At 43.0% G+C, this 26454-nt stretch overlaps 1 protein-coding gene across 3 annotated transcripts in view; it reads left to right on the top strand.

Annotated features, from left to right (window-relative positions):
- The window catches only part of ZNF277 (zinc finger protein 277), a 66680-nt gene extending 56672 nt beyond the window's left edge, over window positions 1-10008 (top strand). For 2 of the 3 annotated variants that reach the window (XM_053253865.1, XM_053253864.1), the window contains 5 exons: window positions 3176-3243; window positions 5398-5497; window positions 7173-7215; window positions 8419-8593; window positions 9664-10008. In XM_053253865.1, coding sequence (XP_053109840.1) covers window positions 3176-3243; window positions 5398-5497; window positions 7173-7215; window positions 8419-8593; window positions 9664-9859 — 582 coding nt within the window. In that variant the 3' untranslated portion in view covers window positions 9860-10008. Of the gene's footprint in view, window positions 1-880; window positions 994-3175; window positions 3244-5397; window positions 5498-7172; window positions 7216-8418; window positions 8594-9663 lie in introns of those variants that run through there. The other variant, XM_053253866.1, reaches the window with a different exon arrangement.
- Window positions 10009-26454: the final 16446 nt, after the last annotated feature.

Genomic DNA, 26454 nt, shown 5'->3' with positions numbered 1-26454 from the left:
TTCTCATTACAGATTATTTTCATGTTGAGGGTGAGAGTGTGGCCCTTTGGTTTCCCATGCAATGAGCACAGGAAGAGAGCTGGTCTTGTGGTAGCAAGCATGACTTGTCCCCTTAGCTAAGCAGGGTCCATCCTGGTTGCATATGAAAGGGAAACTAGAAGTGTGAGCACTGCAAGATATTCCCCTTATGAGATGGAGCTGCTCTGGGAAGAGCATCTAGGTTCCAAGTTGCTTCCCTGGCTTTTTCAAGATAGGGCTGAGAGAGATTCCTGCCTGCAACCTTGGAGAAACTGCTGCCAGTCTGTGTAGACAATACTGAGTGAGATGGACCTATGGCCTGACTCAGTATATGGCAGCTTCCTATGTTCCTGTGTAACTGGCCCTTGTAGTAATTGCTTTTAATTATTCTAGTGTACGGCTGGAATAAGCCATGAGGGAGTGGAATTGTGAGTGTGTTACAGCCCCAAACTAACTGGGAACATTCCTCTTGTCTCTAATGCATTGTCTCATGAATGCATCCTGAGGACTGCACTCTCAGAATTCCATGCACTGCTATATAGCACCCAAAAAAAGAAGCAACAGCTTTGCCTGTTTTTGACTTGTGGCTCATTTGATACCATTACATTGTAAGTGGGTAGGGCGGTGAGTTCTTTCTTTTATCTTGGTCTTTTCAGTTATTAGCTTTTCATTAAAGGCTAGCACCTAACTTGCTAGAATCAACAGTTTCCATAGGAGATGAGGTGGTACACTTGAGGGAACATGTGGTGAGAGGGTTGTTAACTGCCTCACATTATCGCACTATGCAGGCTATGTTAATGAATCTTGATGCACTTGAAGAGTTTACCCCCTAGAGGATATCATCTCTCTGAATTAATTACAGCATTTTCATTCCCTAAACTGTAATGACTTCCTGTTACGGGCTATTCTAGCAGATGTATGTTGCTATACCATTTCCCTGACAAATTGTAACAGCTTTGAGAAACCTCTGATCAGGTATGTGACACGTCTCTATAGTTTGCATTTGTCATAAAACACGGCAGCAAGCAGCAGCATCTTATGCTATGTGTTCAGGTTATGATGTTTTTTGCCCTGACCATTTTGTAAGAAACAGAAGCAAGATATGATTGATTGCCTCAAAAGTGTACCTAGTAATGTAGGTATATTATAGAGAAGCTTTCAGGCAAAAGAATGTTTAATCAGGTGATCTTTTATTTTAAAGAGACATCTATTTTAAGTCCCCTTCTTATTCTATTGTAGCTCCTTCAGACTTAATTGGACCTTTTCAAAGCCTAACATTGCCTTAGAATTATATAAAAGAAAGGTAGCCTTATCTATGACGGTCAGACCAATCCAGGATCTGACGATATGGAGGGTCAGAACTCTGAAGCTGTCTAGCCTAATGCTGGATTTTCTATCAAGATGCACATGTGCTTAGATGACAGAGCTGGGGTACTGGGATAAGGTCCTCAATTATGGCTGTTTTGGGGCCATAGAAATTGCTAGTTATGGGATTTATACCCACTTCAGCGGTGTGTTTCTCTCCTTATTCTGTTTTGTGTTTGTTTATTTATTTAATCCACCAAATCAGCCAATTCTGGATATTTTGGCACCTTTTCACATGAAAATAAAATTGGTTACTAATGGTATATAGACAGCATCTTATCTTTCAGTTACTCACTAAGCAAATCCCAAAATTTGTGGCGTGGCACGTGTGCATGTCCATCTTCTTAAGATTGGGAGAGAGCCTATCCTGTCTGGTGTCTGGCCTGACACTGAAGAGTTTCTTCAATAATGAAGATATTAGATTGGGGAAAGATACCTCATCAGTCAGCCCACCTCCTACACTGTTTGAATATTCCTGACATAAAGAACAGGGAGGCAAGCTAGTCTTTTGGTAGCTAGCATGAATTGTCCGTTTTGCTAAGCAGGGTCATTACCCCTTTGCTAATGCAGGGTTTGCATTTAGAAGGGTGACTAAATGTGAACACTGTAAGATAGTCAACATAACTACTATAAATATTTATATACCGCTTTTCAACAAAAGTTCTCTAAGGGGGTTACATAGAGAAATAAAAATAAAGTTCCCTGTCCCCAAAGGGCTCACAGTCTAAAAAGAAACCTAAGATAGACACCAGCAACAGCAACTGGAGGGGCGCTGTGCTGGGGTTGGGTAGGGCGAGTTGCTCTCCCCCTGCTAAATATAAGAGAATCACTACTTTAAAAGTTGTCTCTTTACTCATTTAGCAGCTTCCTATGTAACAATCCAATGATTTAATAAGGAATTGTACACTCTCATATTTTTGAAATTTTTAGTTTTGGCGACTATACTTGAAATGGTAAAACATAATTGTTCGGCAGAAGCATAAAAAGTGGGATGGGGGGGAGTGTGTGTGTGTGTGTGCGTGTGTGTGCGCGCGCGCACGCGCTCTCTCTCTCTCTCTCTCTCTCTGATTGGGACCAGTGTATGAGGAAGACTGATACTCGGCACCACCTTTCTTATTGCCAAGGGAAATGAATTAAGTTGTGCTTTTCTGGCTGGGTGGGTGTGAGGATTTTACATTTGGAAGGAGTAGTACGAGAACTTGTGTAACTTGAACTTGAAGATTTGAATAACATATCTAAAACTGAATTAAGACTAGACCTTTGGCTAGCTGTGATATATTTATGTTGAAGGCATATTCAACAGCCCTGAGCCATTTTTGGAAGGGCGGTATAGAAATTGGGAAAATCATAATATATAATTGTAGTCGAGAAGAAAGAAAAACAAGTTAAAATAATTGACATAGCAATACCAGGGGATAGCAGAATAGAAGAAAAAGAAAAAATAACAAAATACAAAGACCTACAAATTGAAATTGAAAGGCTGTGGCAGAAGAAAACCAAAATAATCCCAGTGGTAATTAGTGCCCAAGGTGCAATTCCAAAACAACTTGAAGAGCACCTCAACACCATAGGGGCCACAGAAATCACCATCAGCCAATTACAAAAAGCAGCTTTACTGGGAACAGCCTATATTCTGCGACGATGTCTATAATAACAGCAACAACATTGATAATAAAATTCAGCCGTCCCAAGTCCTTGGGAAGGACTCGATGTCTGGGTTAAACAAACCAGTCAGTAACACCTGTCTGACTGTGTAAATAATAATAATAATAGATATTTTTTTCTTCTCCAGGAATTTGGCAAATCATGGGAAGAGGTACAGTCAGAAGATGATCGAGAATGGTTAGACAACCAGGAAGAGTAATAGTATTTTGTTTTTTTGTATATGTTTAAAATGCAGCTGGAGTAGGGCAGTGGAATACCAAAACCATGGTATTTAGGGTCAAACTAAATGTTATGCAGAAGATTTGTGAAATCTATTTATTTTTAGTCTATACCATCCAGACATAGACTCATTGAAATTAGTGGGAACTGAGTTAGTAATGATATATTTATCTCATTGGTGTTAATGGTGCTCAGTCATGATTGGATGTTGCCCAGTGCTGAATTGCAGGGAGGAGGGGCAATTCAAATGGGGGGTGGGTGGTTTGCACTGCTGAGGAAGGACAGGTTTAGCCTTTCCCACCCCACCCCACCCCACCCCGCAGCACAGTTTTCCTGATTAAAATAGTCGATTCTCACCCACCCAAAATTGTTGTCTTCACTACAGGGCAAAACAAACGTTGCCTATGTAATTTGTGTCCTATGAAGCAAACAATAGCTTTAGGGGAAGGGGAAGTTTTAATCATGAAAATGATGAATTGGGGAGGATTGAACCCTCTCTCCCCCCAGCACCACAGTCACAGCCCATATTTTTCCCCACCAGCATTTCACAGCATTCCTTTAAGCCTTTCATTTTTAAAATTCTGAACAATTTAGGGTGGGAGTGGAGGTTAAGAAGGGGACAAAATTAAGCCGCTCTTAGTAGAATACAATGGCTTCTCCTGCTGTTTCAGAGCACTGCCGATAACTAGTGGTTTGATTGCTATAGAGACAGCAATTCCTTAGTGAACTGAGAGAAATCTTCCGAGATGAAGTGCTCTCTTACATTTTCAGTATATTTAATTTTAAGTATGCTGCTGTTCTTATGCTATATGTGTATCATTATTACTGTGTAGGATTTAAATGTAAGTGAAGAATATTTACAGGGAGGGAGGGAGGATCTCTCTATTTATTGCTGGTTTTGTGTAAATGATGGCTCACCACAGATTATTAAACACCATGAGTCCTATTCGTGCATTAGTTGTACATTCACACAGGTCTGTACATATGTACAAGGTGTTTGTTTGAATGACTGTACCTGTATTCATTTTTAAAATGAACCTTGATGCAGGCCTCCTCAGTTGCAGGTGACAGGTGGAAAGTGTACTGCTGTACTTGGATTCAATGTCATGTGAATAACTATGTGCATAGAAATCTGTGCATGTGTACACTGTACACAGATTGTGCATGTGTTGAACATAATGTGTGAATGGTGTGATGTGGAACTGTTCAATACCAAAGATTTCAGTGTCTTTGGTGGGGCTACTAAGACTAATGCAAAGAAGGTCCTATTTGTTCTAGGAACTGACTGACAGTCTTTTCTGAAATACACTAAATTAATGATTAATGTATCTGAAAGAAAATGTCCGTCTTTTGATAGCATTTGTGTAGCATAATCTCTTTTCAAATATCCAGTTCAGAAATGTAGATAAAGGTAACTGCCACTACCATCAGTGTCAAGGGGCTATATTAGGGAAGACATTTAAGTGGATTATCAATGTAGTGGGGGATTCTGTTATTCATTTCCAGTAAGGCTGGGCTGAATGTTCTTCTGGTTCACTTTTTTGCCCCAGCCCAAAATCTGACAGTGTCGTTTTTCCACAGCCACTGTTTTCCCCTCTGTGCTGTGGCCTCAGTGTAACCTTTTCATCTGTTTTCTCATTCCCAAATTATCCAAGCCAATCAGAGAGCATGTACCTGGTGTGGTAATGTAATGACAATAAGTAATTAATCACATTTGATGATTTACTGACATCACTAAGGGCATACGAAGCCCATTTAGAGCAACTTTACTTGTCACATTGGTAATTGTAGGGGACTTGTTTAACAATATAGGGTAATTGGAGACTTGTTTAACAATATAGCTGTTTGATAGCAACTCCCCCAAAATATTGAAAGGCAGCACCTTTTGATGGTGATGAAGATTTCAGCACAGTGGGGTCTCCCATTTCATCTGAGCTAAATTTCCAAGCAGAACAGTAGTACTTTATCCTCAATGCTATGCACTTGCACTCATGTAGTTGCAACTTCATGTAGTATGAAGTTGATCCCCATTTACTTTTAATGTGTGATATGTCTAGATTTTTCTCTTATCTTTCAGAAAAGTACCAAACCATCAGTTAAAACTGACTTTTTGTAACTGCTTCTTTATAGAGACTGGTCTGACTGGGAAGAACAACATCCTGTTTGTGCTGTCTGCCTCTTTTGTGAGAACCAGACAGACACCACAGAAAAACTCTATGCTCACATGGAGGTAGGAGGTACAATTTATATGCATTGTGATATATATTGGATTGTGTCAATACTGTTGCTGAGAGAGTTTTTCTACTGCATTAGGATATTCTGTTTTGGCACCAGACTAGACATTATGTTAAAAGGATAATTTGGCCTGCATGTTTGTGTTGACTTAAAAGCTTTGGGGGAAGAGTGTTGATCGGGATTAGGACCACAATATTTGGAAAAGAGATATCTAACTCCTCCCCTGCATCAAAGTGTCTATTAGCCCTAGGGGAAAGCTTCCATTTGTGCCAGTGGAAGCTTCCCTTCCAGATCTAATACCCACTTCCAAGGGGTGAATTTTTATTGGGGCGGAAGGTAGGGAGGGTGTTAAATATCCTTTCACATGCATTGCTCTCCTGATCATAATTGCTCCGTGCCCTTTGAGTCTGTTTAAGGTGTGGGTTTTTAAAAAGGAAACAAAGTAGGGCCAGATTACACGTTTAATAGAATGTGTATTTTGGCCCTTGGTATAGAGTAGTGCCTCTTGTCATTTATATGCACAATGTAGGGAACCTTGACAGCAAGTTAGCTATCTCCTCCAAAGTTGCAGAATTTTAGACAGTAAGGAGAGCCTGGAGCAAATTTAAACATAATCTTTGTATGCTTACTTGGAAGTAAGTTTCACAGGCTGTCATCAAGACTATCCAAACAGGCATAGAACTGAGAGCTGTGCGCCCACAGTTGCAACCTTCCCAACTAAGGCAGCACCCAGCACAGTGTGAGGAAGATGAATTTGGGAGGTCCTCCCTTCCCTTCACAGTGCACTGTGCCTGGTAGAAATGTGTCCCTGAGTGTTGCACATGGCACTGAGCGCTTCTGGGAGAGCAAAATGGGCAAAATACAACATGCTGGTTATTACCTATAAAGACCTTAGCAGCTTGGGCCCAAGTTATTTAAAAGAATGTCGTCTTCATTATGATCCCCACTGCCTATTAAGATCGTCAGGGGAGCTCCATCTGAGGGTGCTCCCAGCTCGTCTGGTGGCAACTCAAAGGCGAGCCTTCTCTGTAGGTGTCCCCGGACTGTGGAATGCACTTCCTGCTGAGATGAGAGCTGCTCCATCCCTGTTGCCTTTTAGGAAGCAACTAAAGACCCATCACTTCAGCCAAGCTTTTTAGTTAGTTGGAGTGTTTTTATGGATATTTTAACCTGACTTTTATATGTTTTAACTGTTAAATTCTTGGTTTGTTTTATGCTTTAAACCACCTAAAGATTTCAGTAGTAGGTGGTATACATATATTAAATAAATAAATTAAATGGAGGAGTCACCGTTTTCGCTCATCCGCTAAAAAGCATGGAAAGGCCAAGTTAATGTGATCATCTTAACTTGCATGCATGTAAGCAATAAAGACTTGACAGTCTTGTATATTATGCTGGCTTGGCTCCAGGCACACATGCTTTGCCTTTGAGCTTTCATTTCAACATTAGGCTGGGGAGGAATGTGTCCAAGGAAGAATTCAACAGGTGCTGTTGAATTACTTGCTAGCCATGCCCCTGAAAAAATTCTGCTTGGTGCATCACTGCAAAACTCTCTAACTTGGATGTTGCTTGGTATTTGTAAAGCTAAGTTGAATTTGATTTGAAAAATAAAAATCATTTTTTAATGGGAATCTGTTTGTGTTTGGTTTTCCTGCCTTCCCCAACTCCAGGAGAGTCATGGATTTGACATGCTAAAAATTAAGACTGAGCATGGTGAGTACAATATATACTGTACTGAAGACATCTGCTACTATTGGGGATATTGTTCGATGAAGTTGAGAAACTGCAAAGCAACTTTTATGACTCCAGGTTTTTCTGTTAGTTTAACTTTTATGACAATTCTGACCTCTACTGAATATCAAAGGGTAGCACCAACTGCTTGCAGTGCTTCTTACTATGGTAACTTCTTGAGGATTTGAAAGCTTCATTTCTTCTCTCCACATCTTAGATTTCTTCTTTGCCATTTTAGAAATGATTTCACCCAAATATTTCAAATGAATCATTGAATAATTCAGTGAGCATCATTTTTGAGAAAACACATCTTCCCCTTTCCAGCACAGGAGTTATAAAAATAAACATCACAGTATTGTAGTTGTGCTGCAGCATAAATGTGTGTTTGAGCACCCCTAACTTTGTCTAAGCTATATCACGTATAGCTAGACACACAGCAATGAATGTGTGTTCTGTTTTCATATTCATAGCACCCTCTAAACTTTATTCTGATATTTCCATTTGGGATAGTATGTCTTCCAGATTTTTGTTCTCTTAACTTATGAAGCTGCTTTGTTCAAGCCATTAGTCTATCTAGCTAGGTATAGGAGGACCTCGATACTGAATATCGATATGAATATTGAGTCATTGGGGCAATGGTGAATTGGAGATTAGGATCCCATTCAATGGAAAACTTCACAAAAACATCAAATCTTGGGGCGGGGGGGAGATGGGGGGAAAGCTGCCTACCATCTTAGCTGCTCCCCCTGAATGGCACTGTGCCCCCAAATGCCACCAAATTGGCCAAAAATTGCCATTTTCCCCCTTTAAGAAAAAAGGAGCCATTCTGAGGCTTTGAAACACAAAATGGCAGCCAGAAATTATCTCTGCGGTCATTTCCCACCACCCCTGATTCACAGATATGGAAGGTCAGCACAATGTTCTCTGTTTTCCCCACATATGCTGAAGTTGGGTGTCTATTACCTGACTGCGGATATCAAATCCGTGGATGCAGAGTCAGTGGATATTGAGGACCTCCTGTATTCTCTACTATACTGAATGGCAGCAGCTCTCCAAGATTTCAGAAAGGGTTCTTTCCCAGCCCTATCTGGAGATGTCATAGTTTGAACCTGGAAAACTTCTGCACACCAAGTATGTGCTCTACCACTGAGTTCCAGCCCTTCACTGTCTGTTTTTGATTGCTAGGCTTAAATTTCTATCAGCAAGTAAAGCTAGTGAACTTCATCAGAAGGGAAGTCCACCAGTGTCGATGCTACAATTGCCAGGAGAAGTTCCAGTTAAAGAAAGAGTTGGTAGATCATATGGAAGAGACCAAACACATAGCACTTTTGCCAGCCAGATCCATGTGGGATCAGCCACAGTAAGTTCGTTTATCCTCAGAGTTGTAGCTTATATGTGATAACTGAAAACTGGACTTCGTATTCTCTGACTTTGCTATGCTATTCAGGCTCACTTTATCTCTTCAGGTTGTGGTCTCTGATAGCTGCACACACTCCAGGCTAAAAGGGCTACTTGATTGTGTTTGGATGAGACAGGAGCACTGTACAAATGAGAGAAATGCAATATGTCACGTCATGAAGTTTACTAAGTTGGGGAGCAAAGTTAGCAAATTAGCTGCCTTCTAACTCACTGTAACTCATTCTAGTTGGGAGCGTTGGGTAACAGACCTAAGCTTTGCTGTGAACAACTCTGTATAGGGATTGCCCTCCAGAATACTCAGGGAACTACGCTGGAAGCAATCAACTAATCATAGTGCTCAGCCAAATATTTCAAGTGCATATTGGAAGTTTTTGGTCGCAGTGCTGGCTTGTGCCTTGAACGACCTATTGCCAGAATTGCTAATACATATATGTGTGGATTATATGGGGCAAACCTGGCCCCACATACACAGGCCTTTCAGACCTTCTCCTTCATACATTCAGTAAATGTTTCAGGAGCAGAACTGCATCTGTTAGCTCCACTTCTGATGTCTGTGCATTCAAAGGTGCACCTGTAAGGGGTCGCTACACCCATAGCTCTGTCACAGAGAGGTTTCTATGTGATCTGAACAACTGTGTGATTGGGGATCCAGATTGTGAGGAAGTTCATATATTCGTACAGTGTGGACATTGGGGGCATGGCCAGCAATGGCATCTGGGTGTTGAGGGCATGGGTAGCCCAGTCTCTATACTCACTGAATGGGGGAATTTGCTCCAGTCTGATGATGGGGCTATGTCCTTACCGTGTTCTCCATGCTTCTGGAGAATGTAATTATCGAAACCATGTATGAAGGACTGATTGCACTGGTGTCTTCTATGCAATATGCATATGCTCATTTTGGCAACGTAGAATTGCTCTGTGGGAAAGTAGTTCCCATGCTACTAGATGTGTGTACAGAAGGGGTCTTTGACTGTCAAGCTACTATTTATTCCTCACTGTGTTTCCTTTCAGGTATTATTTTCCTACATATGAAAACGATACTCTTCTCTGTACACTCTCAGACAGTGAGGAGGAACTGACAGCTGGGAAACAAAGAGAGGATGTGCCGGTCATCAGTGAGGATCTTTCTAACATAGAGGCTCTGAAACAGAATAGTGTGTTAAACCACCTTCTCCGTGAAGAGATGAATAATGAAGGAGAAGGTTGATGTTAGGGGAAATCCATTTCTTAATATATGGGCAGCTGCCTGGCAAAATCAAAATCTGATTTGGTAATGCAATTGTAATCCATGATAGTAATAGATGAATGTATTGAGTAGGAAGCTCAAATAAAATCTAACCATTTAAAAAAAACAAACCATAGTGTTCTTATTGCTGCTACTTCTGTTTTTAAACACTTAATGCTGGGCACATAATTGGTTTAGCTTTCAGAAACGTACTGGTACAGATGCTTTTTCATCTGAACATCCACAATAATATCCACTCATGTGGATAGCGTTTTATGGGCTTTGGTGCCAGATGTACCTAGTTTCTCATCTAATGAATGTATGTTGCTTAGCATCAGATTAATAGAATAGGCCTTCAGCTTCACTTTAAACAACTGGTTTGGTTGAAATAGAGTTCTCATATTTTGGAGAAAACCGAGCAAAATGTTCATCTTGAGACTAATCTTTCACTCTTGTATGGCTTCGTAAGGCCAGTTCAAGTTACCACAGTGATATGTAAACTGCTTCCCTGTGGCTTCTTCTCTTGCTGCTTGTTTGATGCAGGAACCATGTGGTGCAGTCAGTGGTGTGGTCCTTTCCCATCCAAATATCACCCTCTTTCCTGACAGAGGAACATGAGTCTAATCATGTGCATCTGCATACTAGTTTGGCCATTGAGATGGAACCTTGACCTGAAATGAGAGGCCAGGCCAGAGGAAGGAAAAAGCATGTTGTGGAGATTTCAAAACTGGAGGAACCTTTTACAAAGGAAAGGAGAGTTGTGGGGAAAGCTGGAAAGGAGAGATTCATTCATTAGATTTCTATACCACCCTTCCAAAAATGGCTCAGGGCGGTTTACACAGAGAAATAACATATAAATAAGATGGAGATTGGGAGACGATAAAGAAGCAGCAGGGAGGTGAAGAGGAAAGCAAAGCACAAATGACTGAAACAAAGGGTGCCCAGGGGCCAGCCATTGTACTGAGATGGAAAAGGAGTTCTGAGTCAGGATGGCCCTGCAACAGTAGCTCAATAAGCTAAAGTAATCTTGGATATTCCAAGAGAGACTAAACGGAGGCAAACACTACTTGTGCTGCAGGACTGAGAACTCTCTTGCCAAACAAGAGAAGTGGAATTCGCTTGGGATATCAAAATTGTTGTAGCCCTCTCTAGGATAGGTGACTCATACCAGCCTAGTGAACCTTGTCTTAACCTTAAAGCAGAAACAAATAAATCCCCCATGTCAGGCTAATAGTGAAAAGCCTGAAGAATACAACTAACTATGTTGTAAATCTATAGGACTCTATAAAAAGAGCATATTAGAACCATCAATGGAAAAAAGGTCCTAAAGGCCTGGACTTGCCATTCCTTCTTAATGACAAAGATATTTATTTTGAAGGTGTGAAATATCACAATACATAGCCAAGCCTGGCTAGATGGACTGACATTCCTAGAGGGAATTGGGGGGCGGGGAAGACATCTTAAATACATAGAAACAAGAGAGAACTTGGAAGAAACCTTGAATGCACTGGTGAAAGTTGACAATATTTTTGTGACGTTCCCTTCTGCCTTCTTCCTAGCCTCCTTTGGTTTTCTAGGATTGATGAGATCTTGCTAGATGTGAGAGCAATAGGTTGGCTCTGTAGCATTATTGAGAAGTTAATGGTGTGTTCTGGAATTGTAAGTTCTTTAGTAAATCAATAGAAAGTACAAAGGGTGAGGAAAGTAAACTTGAATCATAATTCTTCTATGAGCTTGTAGCAATCTAGCGAAAAACGTGGATGTTCAGTGAAGGCCCTGCTGTGTGCCCAACTGCCATCTGAAGTGCAATTGATGTGTTCATGGAATAGGGTCTTTTTGGTGTTGGTGCCTAGGTTTTGCTGTGGGATGCTCATTTGGCCTTTTCCTGCTTGCCTTCGGACACCAGGTCAAAAAGTTGTTCCAACATGCTTTTGACCTAAGCAAAAATGGAATGCTTCTGACTTTCCATATTCTAATAGTATTATATTACTGCTTATTTGATTTAAAATTTGTATTGGTTCAGTAACATCTGTTGCTGCTGGTGGTGTTTACTGAAATTTTATTTGCTTTAATGTACTTATTGTTAGCCATCTTGAGAGTCCTGTCTGGAACAGAAAGGTAGGATAGAAATGCTTTTACTAAACCTCTAGGAATATGTAGGCTGAAAACATAAGCAGATGTATTCATGGCTGAGGCTAGGATTCACCTCCATCACTAAAGAGAGATGTCAAGCTTAATTGTTTGTTGGGCGTATATGTGAGAAATTATTGGAATGTTTCAGAATGAAAAATATGCACTATTCACAGTAGGCTCCTGGTAACAGTTTTTCAAAAATAGATAAGATAGTTCTTGCTGCAGGAAAGGAAGAAAATAAAGAGCAAAGAACAGTGCTTGAAAACTGCAAGAAGAGATCAGTGGTACACTGCCAGAAATGTAGCTGTAGAGGACAGGCATCAATAGGAAGGCTGACTATGGTTGAGCCACTGGATTGATTATGCTCTTGCTCTCCATATCTGTCACTCACACTGCATTAGTGTGAACAACCCTACAGCAATTGCCCTAAAGCAAAAAGTATGGAAGCATACCTTGTCTTCCATGTAAATAAGGAGTGCATTGCTTCAACTCAATCCTGCCCATTTGAAGAAGCATTATGATCTCTACAGCTTAGGGCAAGATTAAAGAGATTACTTCTAAATCAGAGGAGAGAACAAAGGGGTGAAAGCAAGTGACAATATGGTGCTGAATCATTTTGAGGGTGTTTCCCACCGCCTATGATCACGTAAAACAGTCTTCTGGTAGAGTGTACATATGCACACACAGCCAGCAGGTGCAGAGAGATAGCTTTCATTCCTCTTGCAATGGCTGCTACATCCTATCTCTGAAATCTTTCCTACAGTGTCATGATGCTCTCTACACAATACATGACTAGTACTTGGAATGGGGGTGTACTTGCAGCTTGGAATGGGGCTAGAAGGAACCCAATAAGTTAAACATTGCTAGTTCTGTTGACTCTGAAGCATGATGGGTTCTGTAGCCTCCAACACTGGGAAAAGCTACAAAAATACCGAGGAGATTCTCACGATCCACCAAAAGCGGGCGAAGGTAGCCTAGCCCACTTTGGGTGGATTGTGTGCTGCCACAGGAGCCGCATGGCTCCCCGCAGCAAACCCTCTTAATTTCCCCCTCCCCTTAGACGAGGTTAGCGGAGCGAGAGCTCCTCTAACCCCGTCTGTCTGATCATTTGTTACCACGGCGTGGCTCTGTGCCGTGGCAGCACATGAGGAGACCCCCGCCGGGAGGCTGAAACAAGCCTCCCGGCCCTGGGCGTCTTTCTAGGATGACCCGCGCACTTGCGCGGGGCATCCTGGAACTTCTGGGGGCTGCGCAGCCCCCAATCCCTGCAGCCCCTGCTGGCTCCATAATGGAGCCAGCAATCATGTGGGCAGCCAATCTGGCCACCCTGGGCTTTCTGGGGATCGTCTGCGGGGAGAGCAGGCTAAGCCCGCTCTCCCCGCAAACCCTCTGAAGCAGGTCTCACCGATCGTGAGACTCGCCTCACTGTCTATTATCTCTGCACCATGCAGCAACTACAAAAGACTATTGCAAGATAAAGGAGAAACTGGCCTGGGTAGAATGCATCCTCCGATTCAGCCAGTAGCCAAACAGTGGTATCTTGATGGAGACAGAAGTTACAAGAGCAAATCTTTTGACCCCCACTGTCATAATAACTTTAAGAGATACTGAAAATACCTTAATATCCAAGCCTACCTCCAACTTCACAGCAGGAAAGAACCATGTGGTTTGTGGGCTCTGTCTGTCCCAGACCATATAGTATTTTTCCCCCCTTGCTCTGAATTTGGAGGTTGACTTGGCTATTAAGATGTATTTAAGGTTGCTCTTAAAATTGTTCTCCTAACCTGCTGCTTCCTGCAGATGACTTGCAGTAGACCAGCAGGAGTTTCATACTTCCAACTGTTTAATAACAGCAGCACAAAAAGACTTTTTCTCTAAATTATGTTGCTGAAACTAAGGAATGTTGGAGGGAACCAGAGGCAGAAAGGACTGTGAGCTGCATTCGGGTACTAAAAACAAATTGCCGGACGAAGTACATGCTTGGAGGCACACTGTTCCGTTTAAGTGCATGTTTGTCCCCCCGAGCAACTATTTTCACACCTCACGGTAGCTGGCAAACCTCAAAGTTCTAGTATCTTGCAGCATCTTATATTCTTAATATTGTGGACTGCTTCAGGGCTTGAATTGAACATGAGAGAGAACTCTACTAAATAACATTGTATGTATAAATCTTCCAAACCTCAAGTCTGCCCATCTTGGACTTAATTGCTGGATATGCTGGAAGGAACAAATCATGTAACTTGAGTGTGGAGTGCAAGTAACTAAGCTCAAGGTGAATGCATTTTATACATGAGCAGAAGAAAGACCAGTGCAACATCAAGTTCAGACTTGAGGTGTGCTGTGCATCCTTTCATCTGGAGTCTTCCAGCACACCCACACACTAATTGCCTTTTGGCATGGAGTTGTGTGCTTCACAAGATCATGATGACTTATGCAGAGCTGTCACCCACTTCTTGGGCATAGTGGAAAATTATTTGAGTAGCAACCAGGATTTGGTGGTAAAAGAAAAGAACAAAAGAGTTTCCAAAAGCAATCCTATATATTTAGTGGAGGGGGCAGGGGGAGTCTTGAGGTAACAGGAAAATTAAGGCTTAAAAAAAAAATCCTACCAATGGAAATAAATGCATATTAGGAAGTAAGCAAACTATAAAAGCGCCTCTTTCTCCCTCTTCCTTCCACTTCTTTAGGGAACTCTGGGTTTCAGAAACGGAGCACAGATAGGCACTTGAGGAAACTAGCAAGCAGCTGTATCATGCAAAAACTTAGAGGTGTGCATAAAAGTTCAGTATCAAACTGGATCAGTGTCAAACATGCCAAGTTCGAGGGCTCGATGTTGAGCTGGCCTCAAACCAAACATTCTCTTGTTCGGCCCAATCTTGAGCCAAACAACCTCCGGTTTGGGTTCAGGGGTTCAATTTTTAAAATTTTTACTTAGTCTGAAAACTCGGTGCCTCCCACTCCAGGGGCTTCTCCAGGGGTGTGGGGTGGGGTGTGTGCGTGGTCTCCAGAGGTTAACCCACCCCACCCCGCTGGCCTCCAATTTGTTATAAATACGCTCCGTTCAGGCAGTTTTGGGCCCATTTTAAAAATGTGATTCTCTTTATTGAGCAGGAAGAAGGCAACTGGCCCTCTCTACCCACAGCACAGGACCTCCAGGGACTGTTGCTGGTGGCTGTCTTACCTTTCTTTCAGACTGTGAGCCCTTTGGGGACAGGGATCCATCTTATTTATTTATTATTTCTCTATGTAAACCATTTTGGAAACATCTGTTGAAAAGCGGTATATGAATAGTTGATGTTCTTCCAGGCCTGTCCTCCTTGGTGGACATTTTGAAGACTGCTGCACATGCCTTAGCCAGCTTTAAAGGCAAGATAAGGCAAAATCATGGAGGACAAGTCTGTTGATGGCTCCTGATCAATAGCTAAACAGAAACGCAATGTCAAGAGGCAACAAAAACAACGAATACCAATAGGGGATGGGGCCTGGGGCTCAGAGGTAGAGCATCTGCTTTGCATGCAGAAGGTCAGGCTTAATCTCCAGCTAGGGTTGGGAAAGACTCCTGCCTAAAACCTTGAAGAAGCCACTGCCAATTAGTGTACAGACCAGGGGTTCCCAAACAGTGGTACAGGTACCACTGGTGGTACTTTGAAGAGTCCTAAGTGGTACTCAGAAGAGGCACACTATATGCTGGCTTGAGCTCCCTGCTCCTGTCTGCTGCCCAGTAGCAGAGCCAGCCAAACGGTGGCCTGTGTTTTGCCCCACACGGGGGTGTGACTCAGGCTGCGGAGAGCCCCAAGTGAGCTTTCCCCCTCATTTCAGGCAGCGCTTGCTGCCTGGCAGCATTTATTTCCCTTCCTCTTCCTCTCCCTGGTTGGAGAGAGAGGAAGGGAAATAAACGCTGTCAGGCAGCAAGTGCTGCCTGGAAATGAGACAGGGAGGACTGTGGCAGGCCTTCTGGCAATTGTGACATGCCCCATTTGTGCATCATGATGTGTGCACAAATGGGTGCTCCAGTGCTCCTGGGGGGATGGGTGTGTGCAACAGGTGTTCCTTTTCATTGGCAGCCCAGGTTCATTGAACCCTTTCTCTCAGTGGTGGCTCCGTCCCTGCCACTGCCTCCGTGTCTCCTCCAGAGTTCTCTGCTGCCTCCATGTCTCCTCTGGAGTCCTCCTTTGCCTCCACATCTGATCCTGAATCCTTCTGACAGAGCTTGACTAATTGCAAGCTCTGTCAGCATCCTGTGCAGCCAGCTTGCTATCGGTTGGCAGTGGGCAGGCTGACTGGCTGACTTGGAGGCAGAGTGGCCTGAAGCATACCGCATGTGCTTGTGTGTGTGTGTGTGTGTGTATGTTACCACTGCTTTTCTCCTTCCTCTTCCCTGTTCTGTTGTCCTCTGCCAACCTCCTTTTCTCCTCTCCTGTGTGTTGTGTGCCTGCTTGCTGCTGCCGCCGCCACTCCTTTTCCAGGCTCCTTGCTTCTTCTTTTCATTCCTCCATCCTCTCCGTGCCCTTGTCTACCATCTTTTTCTTGTCTCCTTTCCCTCCACTTTTGTTGAAAAGTGGTAGGTAGATTTTCATAAAACCAGTAGTTTTGGGTTTTGGGTGGATGGAGGGTAATCTTGTTTGGGGGATATTTTAGTAAGTCCCTTGTTATGAGCAGATCATATTTATTGTGGCTGTTTTCTTTGATTTGGGTGGAAAGAGAGGAGTGGATGTAACATTAAATTTGCATGTGTGCACACACACAATCTCCGAGGGGGTGCCCAAACTGAAGGTCTGCAGCAGAAGTGGTGCACTTGTTTTAAAAGGTTGGGAGCCCCTGGGGTAGACAATCCTGAGCTAGGTGGACCAACGGTATAGGGTAATATCCCATGTTCCTAATGGTGGGGGAGGGGTAGGGGACAGCAGAGCATGGCTACTGCCAGAGGCACCTTTCCCCTTGGACTTCTGGATGGAGGTCTGGTCTCCTACAGTCCCTGGGGCCCCCAAATCCTTAAATTATGTGTGTTGAGTGGCTGCCGCAGCTGGCTAAACACAACCCAATCGCCTGGACATAGCTGAGGGATGAGTGCAGCCAACCCGTGGCCTACCCATGACTCCTGTGCATGGTTATTGTTGTGGTAGGGCCTGTGATGGAACATACATATAGGAACTGGAGAGTGAGTGTGTGAGAGACTGTGTTGCCATAGTAACCAGGGGGTGGGGGGGAATGTTTGGGGGTGGGGGGGTGGATTTAATAAGGATAGTTGGTTAGGAGAAGACAGTTGGAGTAGGAGAGTTGGAACTGAGAGTTAGCAGTGAGAGGCTGGACAGAGAGTAGCAGAGAGATTGTTCAGGGGTTTGTGTGGGATTTGATTGGTGAATGTGTGGAGACTGTGGAACCAAAGGTACACTGGGGCAGTACTCTAAAAGTGTGAATATTAAGCCTGGGAAAGAAAGTGTTTGGGTGGGTTCCCGACAGGGCCAGACCAGGCCTGACCGGGTGAGCAACCTTGCGACTCGAGTTGCTTCCACTCCTGTGCACAACACATGTGCTGGTGCTGGGCATCCAGCAGCCCACTGAAACCACACAAGGGAGTGCCGTGAGCTGCAAAGCAGCAGCAGAGCAGGCAAGAGGCAGGCAGCCCTGACTCTCTCCCACTCAGCCTCGGAGGCTTCGGCGCTCCCCCAAGTAGCACAAGCCTAGGCCAAGTAGCACAAACCATGACGGCAACCTTGGGGTGGGCAGCTGCCCATGTGTGTGTGTGGAAGGGGAGAGGTAGCAGCGCCAGTCGCAAAGCAGGATGCCTACAGCCAGCCAGCACGTGCCTCCCTTCTTGGGTTGCCAACTTGCACAGTGCCACACACACCCCCAGACCAGCAACATGAGAGAGAGCAACGCAGGTAAGCAAAGTGCTGTGTGCACTGAATCAATTTGCGTCTGGGCAGCAGTACGGAGTTCTCATGTTATGTTGTGGGATGGGGTCTTGGAGTGGGTGAGGGATGGGAGCAGTGTTCCCTCTAAGGCACGTGCATGCTCACACATTTTTTAATGTCCGTTCAGTTAATTATAGAACCCCCTCAGGAAGGCCCCACTCTAAATGCGCATCTGTACACACTGCCTTGATACTGCTGCCCAGAACAAAACTCATTCCACACACAGGTGAAAAAGATTTAGAGAGAACACTGAGAGACTTCTCTGTGTGAGAGAGTGTGCTGGGACTCCACGAGGGATCTGGTGCTTCAACATTTGTCTGTTTACTCGGATTGTTTTACATCTTTACGTACTTGCAAATTCAGTTGCTTACTGGATCCTTTAGAGATGGGGTGGGGAGTGCAGAAAGAAATATATGGGATGGGAGTGTGTTAAGTTAAGCATTGAAACATTTCTGCTAATGCATATCTGCATAAATAGATTTGTTTTAGATCCTTACATTCTTGAATTCTGTTGCTGTTTGGGCCCTCAAGAACCCATGTGTTAAAAATACTGTGTGTGTCAAGGTGTGTGTATGAGGATGATGCTTATCTTGGGGGTAGGGCTGGGGGGTGGGGGAGGCCTTTAGGTGCAGCCTCCAAAATTGTCTCGCTGCATCTCTGGCTATTGCCTTCATGTCCTGCTTGTGGGTTTCCTGGAAGTGTGTGCTTTGCCATTGTGGGAAATAGTATGCTGGGCTTGACAGACTTTTTTGATCTGATGTAGCAGGCCTCCCCTTCCATTCTTAAACACAGCTTTAAGACAGGAAATAATTAAGAAGTGTGAAGGCAAAGATGAGGATTATGTTACTGTAAGCAGTGAGGTGTGAAACCACAAGCAGATATTAGTCATCCCTGGCTATTGTTAAAGATCGTCACAAATTGCAGCAAAGTATCACTAACTAACCTTAAGCAGTTCCAAGTTCCCTCCCTGGCATCTCCAGATAGAGCTGAGAGAGACTCTTGCCTGCAACCTTCGAGACACTGCTGCCAGTCTGTGTAGACCAGGGATTCTCAAACTTGGGTCCTCAGGTATTATTGGACTTCAACTCCCATAATCCCCAGCCTCAGTGGCCTTTGGTTGGGGATTATGGGAATTGAAGTCCAATAACACCTGAGGACCCAAGTTTGAGAATCACTGGTGTAGACAGTATTGAGCTAGATAGATCAATGGTCTGACTCGGTATAAGGCAGCCAATGGGTCATAGAGTATAGCCAAACTTGTACATCTTCTTGGACTCTCCCCTCACAGCAAGCTTAGTGACCTTGTGGCGAACTGGTGTATGGCAATTTTCCTTTCCTGACTAAGGCCAGGTTAATGATTAATTTCCCTGAGCGTTCTAAACCAGTCCTCAGCTGCTTCCTCAGATTCCTAGCTCAAGAGGGACTCTTATCAACTAAGCCATCTGTCAGAGTTCTGAGAAGCTGCTTGGCTGTTAAAAACCTTTAACTTTCCCAATTCCAGAAAGAAAAAGAAAATATTCTGGTAAACCCAGAAGTTATGGTAGTTACTGCTGCCACCAAGCTCTCTGGACTTTCAGAGAACCGGACCATTGGATTGAGTGCTTTAGTCCAAGGTCCCTCTGTAACTGGGTATTGGACAAATGCAAAAATCTACTCCCCCTTTCTTAATGGGCAAGAATAAGACCAATTGTTCTCCCAGGCGTTTGCCTGCATGTAGAGTTAATTGTTAATCTGGCCAAGCTGTCTTTGAGACATGTTTGCACCAGTGGGCTTGTTCCTCCCCTCCCTGCTCCTGCTTGGTTAATAATCCAACTCTTAGAGGCTTGGAAAAGTAAAGAACAGAGAAAAAAACTTTTTATTAAAATTTCTACAGATGAGTTCTGTCTGAGGCTTTTAGCTTTTTAGATACACTTAAAAGTAGTTCAACTTGATTATAGGAATGCTTCAATATGCCTTGCTGCTCTAAGGCATCACACTTTAAAATCTTAGTTACTCTGTTGCGAAGAACAGATATTTAGGACAATGCAAAGTGCACACAGTCTGACTAAACAAACTGTCCCCTATGCTGAAATTCCCGAGTCCAAAAGCCCTGGCTTCTTTGTCCTTGAACTCACCCAACTCCTGATGAGAATCAAGCCCCTGCAATTCTATCTTGTAAGAATCTGCAGTTCTCCTGTTGCAGCAAACTCCATTGCTGCATGTCTTCCTTCCCTCATACTTCTAGCATTCACTTCCCTCTTCTTGCTCCCAGAATTTCCAGCAACAACCCTCTAGGTCCCACCCACCTGGTGTATGGATTGGTTGAGCCCTGGAGTTCATCAGCCTGTCATTCAAGGCAAGAGTTCACTTCCTGTTAACTCTTTGGCAGGGGGGGGGAGGCTGGTCACTACAGACCTGTATTCAGAGCCAAATAGCTGGAGGAAGGGACAGTATTCTTATTTAGTACAATTGTCACTGAACATAGAAGCAGAGAGCACAATCTCATCCCAAATGGCTACTAGGACTAACTGTGTATGGAATGCCCACGTGCACTGCAGGCACCGTACATACATGAAGAATCCTGATATAGCACATTAAAGCTCTCCCCCCACCCCACTCTTCCCAATGTGGATGTACGCACCAGCATACAAACAGATAGTGTGGCAGAAAATTGGGGGTTTGGCAATGGCCTACACCAGGTTGCCAGTGATGATCAGAAATGTAATTCTGTCATCAGTAGAATACAGCAGCATCCTACCACTGAGTAACCAATTTTCTAAAAGCTGCTGCCAATGGAGGGAAGCAGAAAATGCCTCTTTCAAAATGGTTCCAGTCTTGTCTCATCCTAGAATGCAGCATAATGTGCCAAGGCTTGGACATGAGGGATTTCTGCATAGATCCCACCAGCCATTCCTCTCCTCTAAAAGTCTCTTACCAGGAAGAATGTACAAATGGGATTTATTTATTTTGCCTCTGTGGAGCAGGAAGCAAGAGAGACAACCTTGGCTGGCTTCTAGAACCACTGGCAGGCTAGGAAGCTCAGTCAAAAGGTGTGGATCCCTGTGACTCTGTGCAAGGCTGTTTAGCTAATTTAAAAAATACATTTGTATGCCACTTTTCTACAACAACAAAATTCCACAAAGCAGTTTACATAGCAAAAGGAACATCTATGTGCCACCCAATTGCCTGCAAAAAATCCCAATGGTTTCCAAATTATACAATGAAAGTAACATGATGCCAGCTGGCTCAATCTGAATTTTGACCACAGAATTGGTTTTCTTGGCAAAAGTTACCGAATATGCTTGGTCCTGTAGTGCACAGAGCCCTGGTTCATTCCTAATCCCATAATGAAATCTCTGCAGTTCTGTCACTGTCTCTGTGCAGATAGCCACTGACTTATGGCTGCCTGTGCGGGTATAGTACGATGGTGGCCGGAGGCAGCTGGCTCATGACAAATTGATGGGGACTTCTACAAACCCAGTGAGTAATTACTGCACCGTTACAAAGAAACTGTAGTGCAACCGCCTGTCACCAGGCTATTATTTGCTGATTAATGAACTTCAGGCTACCTTTGGGGGATGTTCACATTTGTCCCTCTTTAAAAATGGTTTTTGGCACCTGTGACAAGTTCCAGGAAACTACCTTCCTTGAATACGGGCTTAGTGCCATAGGTTTTCTGCATCAATTGCTGTCATTTAGTGCAGTATAAAAGGGGAGGGAAAGCTTCTGCTAAATCGAATGCTGAAGACTAGGAATGAAAAATGTTAAGGGACGATTAGACAGGCAATGCAGTTGAGCTTCCAAAAGTGCCAAATGGAGCCATTTAAATATAGCAACTTCAACAGGCAACTATAAATGGTTGCCTACCTAGAGACAATATTTAATGCATTACCTGCGTTGTCATAGGCACATTCTCGCTTACTACTTAAAAGTGACCGTCAAGGGGGAGCCATAGATTTGTGCTTTCTCTGATGAAAGAGCTGGCCCTGGAGTGCAATAGTCTCTGAAGAGTAATGGTTTATATCAGTGCTAAAGAGTAAATATGAACATTACAGGCTATTTACATAAATATAGCATTCCTGAGCTTGTTTCCATGGAAATCAATGGGACTTTTGCCATTTTCTTCAGGTGTAGGTCCCAGGTGAAGACAAGCAAATATGGCTCAAAAATAAATGTGGCTTAAATAGAGAGTTGGAAAGCCTCCTATTTCAACAGGAGTCAAATTGTTCCAGCTATTCTATTAATCCTTCATTTTATCTGGTTTTGATGCAAAAATATAAAGACTGGCTCATAAATTTATATTAAGATCCCAATGGTTTAATATATAAGGATTCATCTGTCGCTTACACAAGATTTTGAATGACTTACCCCTGTACAAGTAGTCTCTCTTTGTGGATAGTTGTGTTAAGTTCTAAATTTATATGTATTTTTTAATATCTCCTTGCATATGGCCTTGTAACTTAATATTTTTGCAAATGTACAAAATTTAACGAACCCCTTTGTTTGCAGTGTAACTATAAATATGAATTAAATAAAATTGCCTTTAAAAAACAAACCACCAGACCTTATTGCTTCTAAATATTTATAGGTTACAAACTGCTAAACACTGCTGACAATTTTTTTATAGCCTTTCTGTTGTTTAACCTGCTTATTTTGAAGCTTGAAGGTGCCATTCATAACAATGACCACAGAATTTCACCAACATTGTCATGACTACATTTGTCATGTTCTAACAAGGATAATTTGGGTGCAGAATTAGGTTTCTGCTTAAAGCTTGTCCTTTTTGGATACCTCCTCCTCTCTGTGCAAGAGGCTGCTATGCCCGGGGGGTGGGGATTATTAGAACCAAACTAGATGTGGAATCTAATTAGAAACTTGATTTTACGCTAAGTAGAACTGCATGGGGCCCTGATACAGTTCAAGATTGCAATACAGAGGTAGGAGGTGTTTCTTTATTGCTGTGTTTTCTTATCAGAAGTGCCATTTGCTAGAATTGCACTGTTGAGGTTTAATAGTAGTGGGCGGTGGGGGGGGGGGCTTGCACAAAAGTTAAGAGTTAAACTAAACATCTCCTCCCTGCCTCTGTGCTTTGATCTTAATCTAAACCAGGAACTGTCTGGCTGCTAGTTTAGAATACAAGTAAGCCCTGATCTAGATGAATGCGTGCACTCAGTGTGTCATCTGGCATGGACTTCATGTGGCACACATGGTGTTCTTCATCATATTTGTATTCCTGAACAGATTATCAGCACCATCAAGCCACTTCCACTCCATACTAATAGCAATTCTAAACATGTATTTGGATGTTCAGGCAAAAAATCAAAGTTCTAGTTATTACCTGTAAAGCCCTAAGCAGCTTGGGTCTGAGGTATTTAAGAGAGCGCTGCCTTCTTCATCAACCCCACCGCCTGATAATCTGGGGAGTTCTGGTTGTGGTTGTCACCGGCTCAGTTGGTGGTGTCTTGAGACCGAGCTTTTTCTAGAATTGCCCCAGGACTCTGGAATGCACTTCCTAGAGTTTCCCCTTCTCTGAATGTTTTTAAGAAGGACCTAAAAACATACCTGTTTAGTCATGCTTTTTAGTTTCTAGTTTTAAAGCTCTGGTTTTAGAGGAGGTTTTTTTAATTGCATTTTAAATTGCTTGAATGATTTAATTGTTTTATAGTGTGAACCACCTAGAGACTTTTTTGTATAGGGCGGTATATAAATGTACTTACTAAAATAAATAAATAAATTCTCTCACTACATGCTCCATCATACAATTCTAGTGTAGCAGAGAGAGATTATACAACTAGGCCTTTCCCAGCAGCCTGGCTGGGACCAACTGCCATCTAAGAACAGTGTCCATCTATGGCAGATGAAGAGGTCAGACAGCCTAGCTGAAATAAATAACATTTGGCTCCTCCCCTCCCAGAACCTTTCCATGCAGTGACCGTGGAGTTTCAGTTATATTGAGATAAGAAGCTCACAGAAACAATAGACCTGTTAATTACAATAAGCTCCTAATACTGTATGCCTCAATTATTCAGTCACTAGCAAGTTTTGTATAGCATCTTGTATAACATCAGGCCACCTTAAGTGGCGCAGTGAGGAAATGCTTGACTAACAAGCAGAAGGTTGCCAGTTCAAATCCCCGCTGCTACTATATCGGGCAGCAGTGATTTAGGAAGATGCTGAAAGGCATCATTTCATACTGCATGGGAGGAGGCAATGGTAAACCACAGGGCTCTGTGGGCACCAGGAGTCGAAATCGATTCAACAGCACACTTGGCCTTTAGATTACAAATAAAACGAGAGTCCCACAATGGGAGTGAATTGTAAAAGACTGGGTTTATAGTTAACCTTGCAACTGCAGGGACATTCCTACACTAATATTTATTTATTTGGGTATTTCTTTACCCCACCTTTTGACATAAAATGCCCTCAAGGCAGCTTTCAAAACAATTTCCATAAACTTTGATCTCTGCTTCTTTCTTCAGTCATTAATACCTCTAGACCAAAGTCTGTTATCTGAGTTGTCTCTTTGATTTCTGCTCCCCATGGGTGAGCACCACTTAGTGCCTGATAGTTAATGATATAGGTAAAGTGTTCTGTCAAGTCGATTTCGACTCCGGGCGCCCACAGAGCCCTGTGGTTTTCTTTGGTAGAATACATGAGGGGTTTACCATTGCCGCCTCCTGCGCAGTATGAGAGGATGCCTTTCAGTAACTTCTTATATTGCTGCTGCCCGATATAGTAGCAGTGAGGATTCAAACCGGCAACCTTCTGCTTGTTAGTCAAGCATTTCACCGCTACACCACTTAATGTGCTCTTAGAGCCTACACCTTACCAAATTCAGAAAATGAGAACTGGAGTATAGGAAAAAGCTAGTGCCCCCACCCCCCTGCAAAACAACCCCTTGTCGAAATGCACACAGACAATACAAAGAGCTATTGTAACTGCAAAAAGGTTGGTAAGAGTAACCCTCCAAGGCAAAACGGGTGGCTAGCATACGCTTTAACTGATCATTCAGAAAAGCTAATACAGAGTCCCAGTATATATAGAAATCTGACCAACCCCAACACGCATACACTTGAGAAGAGATTATTATTATTATTATTATTATTATTAACATTTTATATTCCGCTCTTCCTCCAAGGAGCCCAGAGCGGTGTACTACATACTTAAGTTGCTCCTCACAACAACCCTGTGAAGTAGGTTAGGCTGAGAGAGAAGTGTCTGGCCCAGAGTCACCCAGCAAGTATAATGGCTGAATGGGGATTTGAACTCGGGTCTCCCCAGTCCTAGTCCAGCACTCTAACTACTACACCATGCTTGCTCTTGAAGGTGGAGTTAGTAGCATACTATGAATATATGTGTGCTTTTGTGTGCACAAACGGGTGCGTGTAGGACCCTTCAGAACATACTTCATATTGATTTTGCTGCCCTGCAACTTTTGCCTAAATCTAAATTACTCTGCCTAAATCAGAGTAAATAATAAAACACCTCTCTGTTCCACCAGATGACTCTCGAACATCTTGCACAATGGCCAGGCACAGTTGGTACCAAATTAGACTCAGCTACTAAGCTAACAGTGACTGTCACACATGTTGCAGAGCCGATGTGTTGTTAATCTCACAGGTGCATCTCCAGCCAGATGGCTCAAGAACAAAAGTTTGTTCAACAGAGGAAATAAAGCAACATTATTTGACAACATTAAAGCTTCTGAATACATGAATTATTTGGTGTTCTTGTTTGCTTGTGGCCTGCCGAATACTGTTCAGTGCAAAAGTTATACTATTTTATTGACTATCTTGGGACTGAGCAAAATTTTCCCTAGGCAAGATTGGTAAAACTTTGGCCAGCAGGCTTATTAATAGAATTATTATAGTTTTCCAGAGAGGTTATAATATTTAATATCTAACCAAATGTAACATCAATGATGCTATTTTTTAAGAAGTAGCCATCATATTGAAAGCTACCCACTGGGCTTGTTCAGACATCACATGGAACCTTGGTTAAAGTGGGGATCTGTGCAACGTCTGAGTCCCAGGAATGTGTATGTCCCTCTTCTGTGCCTTCAGTTAAACTGCTACCTTAAGTTAAAGTAAACTGAGATTGGTTGTGATGTCGAAGCCCATCAATCTCATTTTATTCTAGCCTACTTGCTTGAAATAAGCCAAGTTCTGTACTCAAGTTACAGATCTCAACTTATTTGAAGGAGGTGGGCTAAAATAAACCAAGATTGGTGGATTAGGACAATCATGACTCATTCAGACCAGCCGAATTCCGGACTGGTCCGGAGGCCTTCTGCATGGCCCCGGACCGGTCCGTGCACACTCCTAATCAGAACCAGTCCCCTCTTTTAAAGTTTGTTATAGGTAAAAACACAATGTGCATCTCACCCAGCTCAGCACCTCACAACTCCTTGTTACCTGGGAGAATCATAAAGGAGACACAGGCAAGCCTGCAAAGCTATTCCCTTTGGAACTGGATTGATTGGTCTTTGCCAATCAAGATTCAGAGTAGTCTTTTCTTTCACACTTGGACTGGCCTCTCAGACGACCCTGT

Source organism: Hemicordylus capensis, chromosome 5, assembly GCF_027244095.1.
Source record: "Hemicordylus capensis ecotype Gifberg chromosome 5, rHemCap1.1.pri, whole genome shotgun sequence".
Taxonomy (NCBI): Eukaryota; Metazoa; Chordata; class Lepidosauria; order Squamata; family Cordylidae; genus Hemicordylus; species Hemicordylus capensis.
Note: the sequence above shows the minus strand (reverse complement) of the source record. Positions and strands in the feature narration are given on the sequence as shown.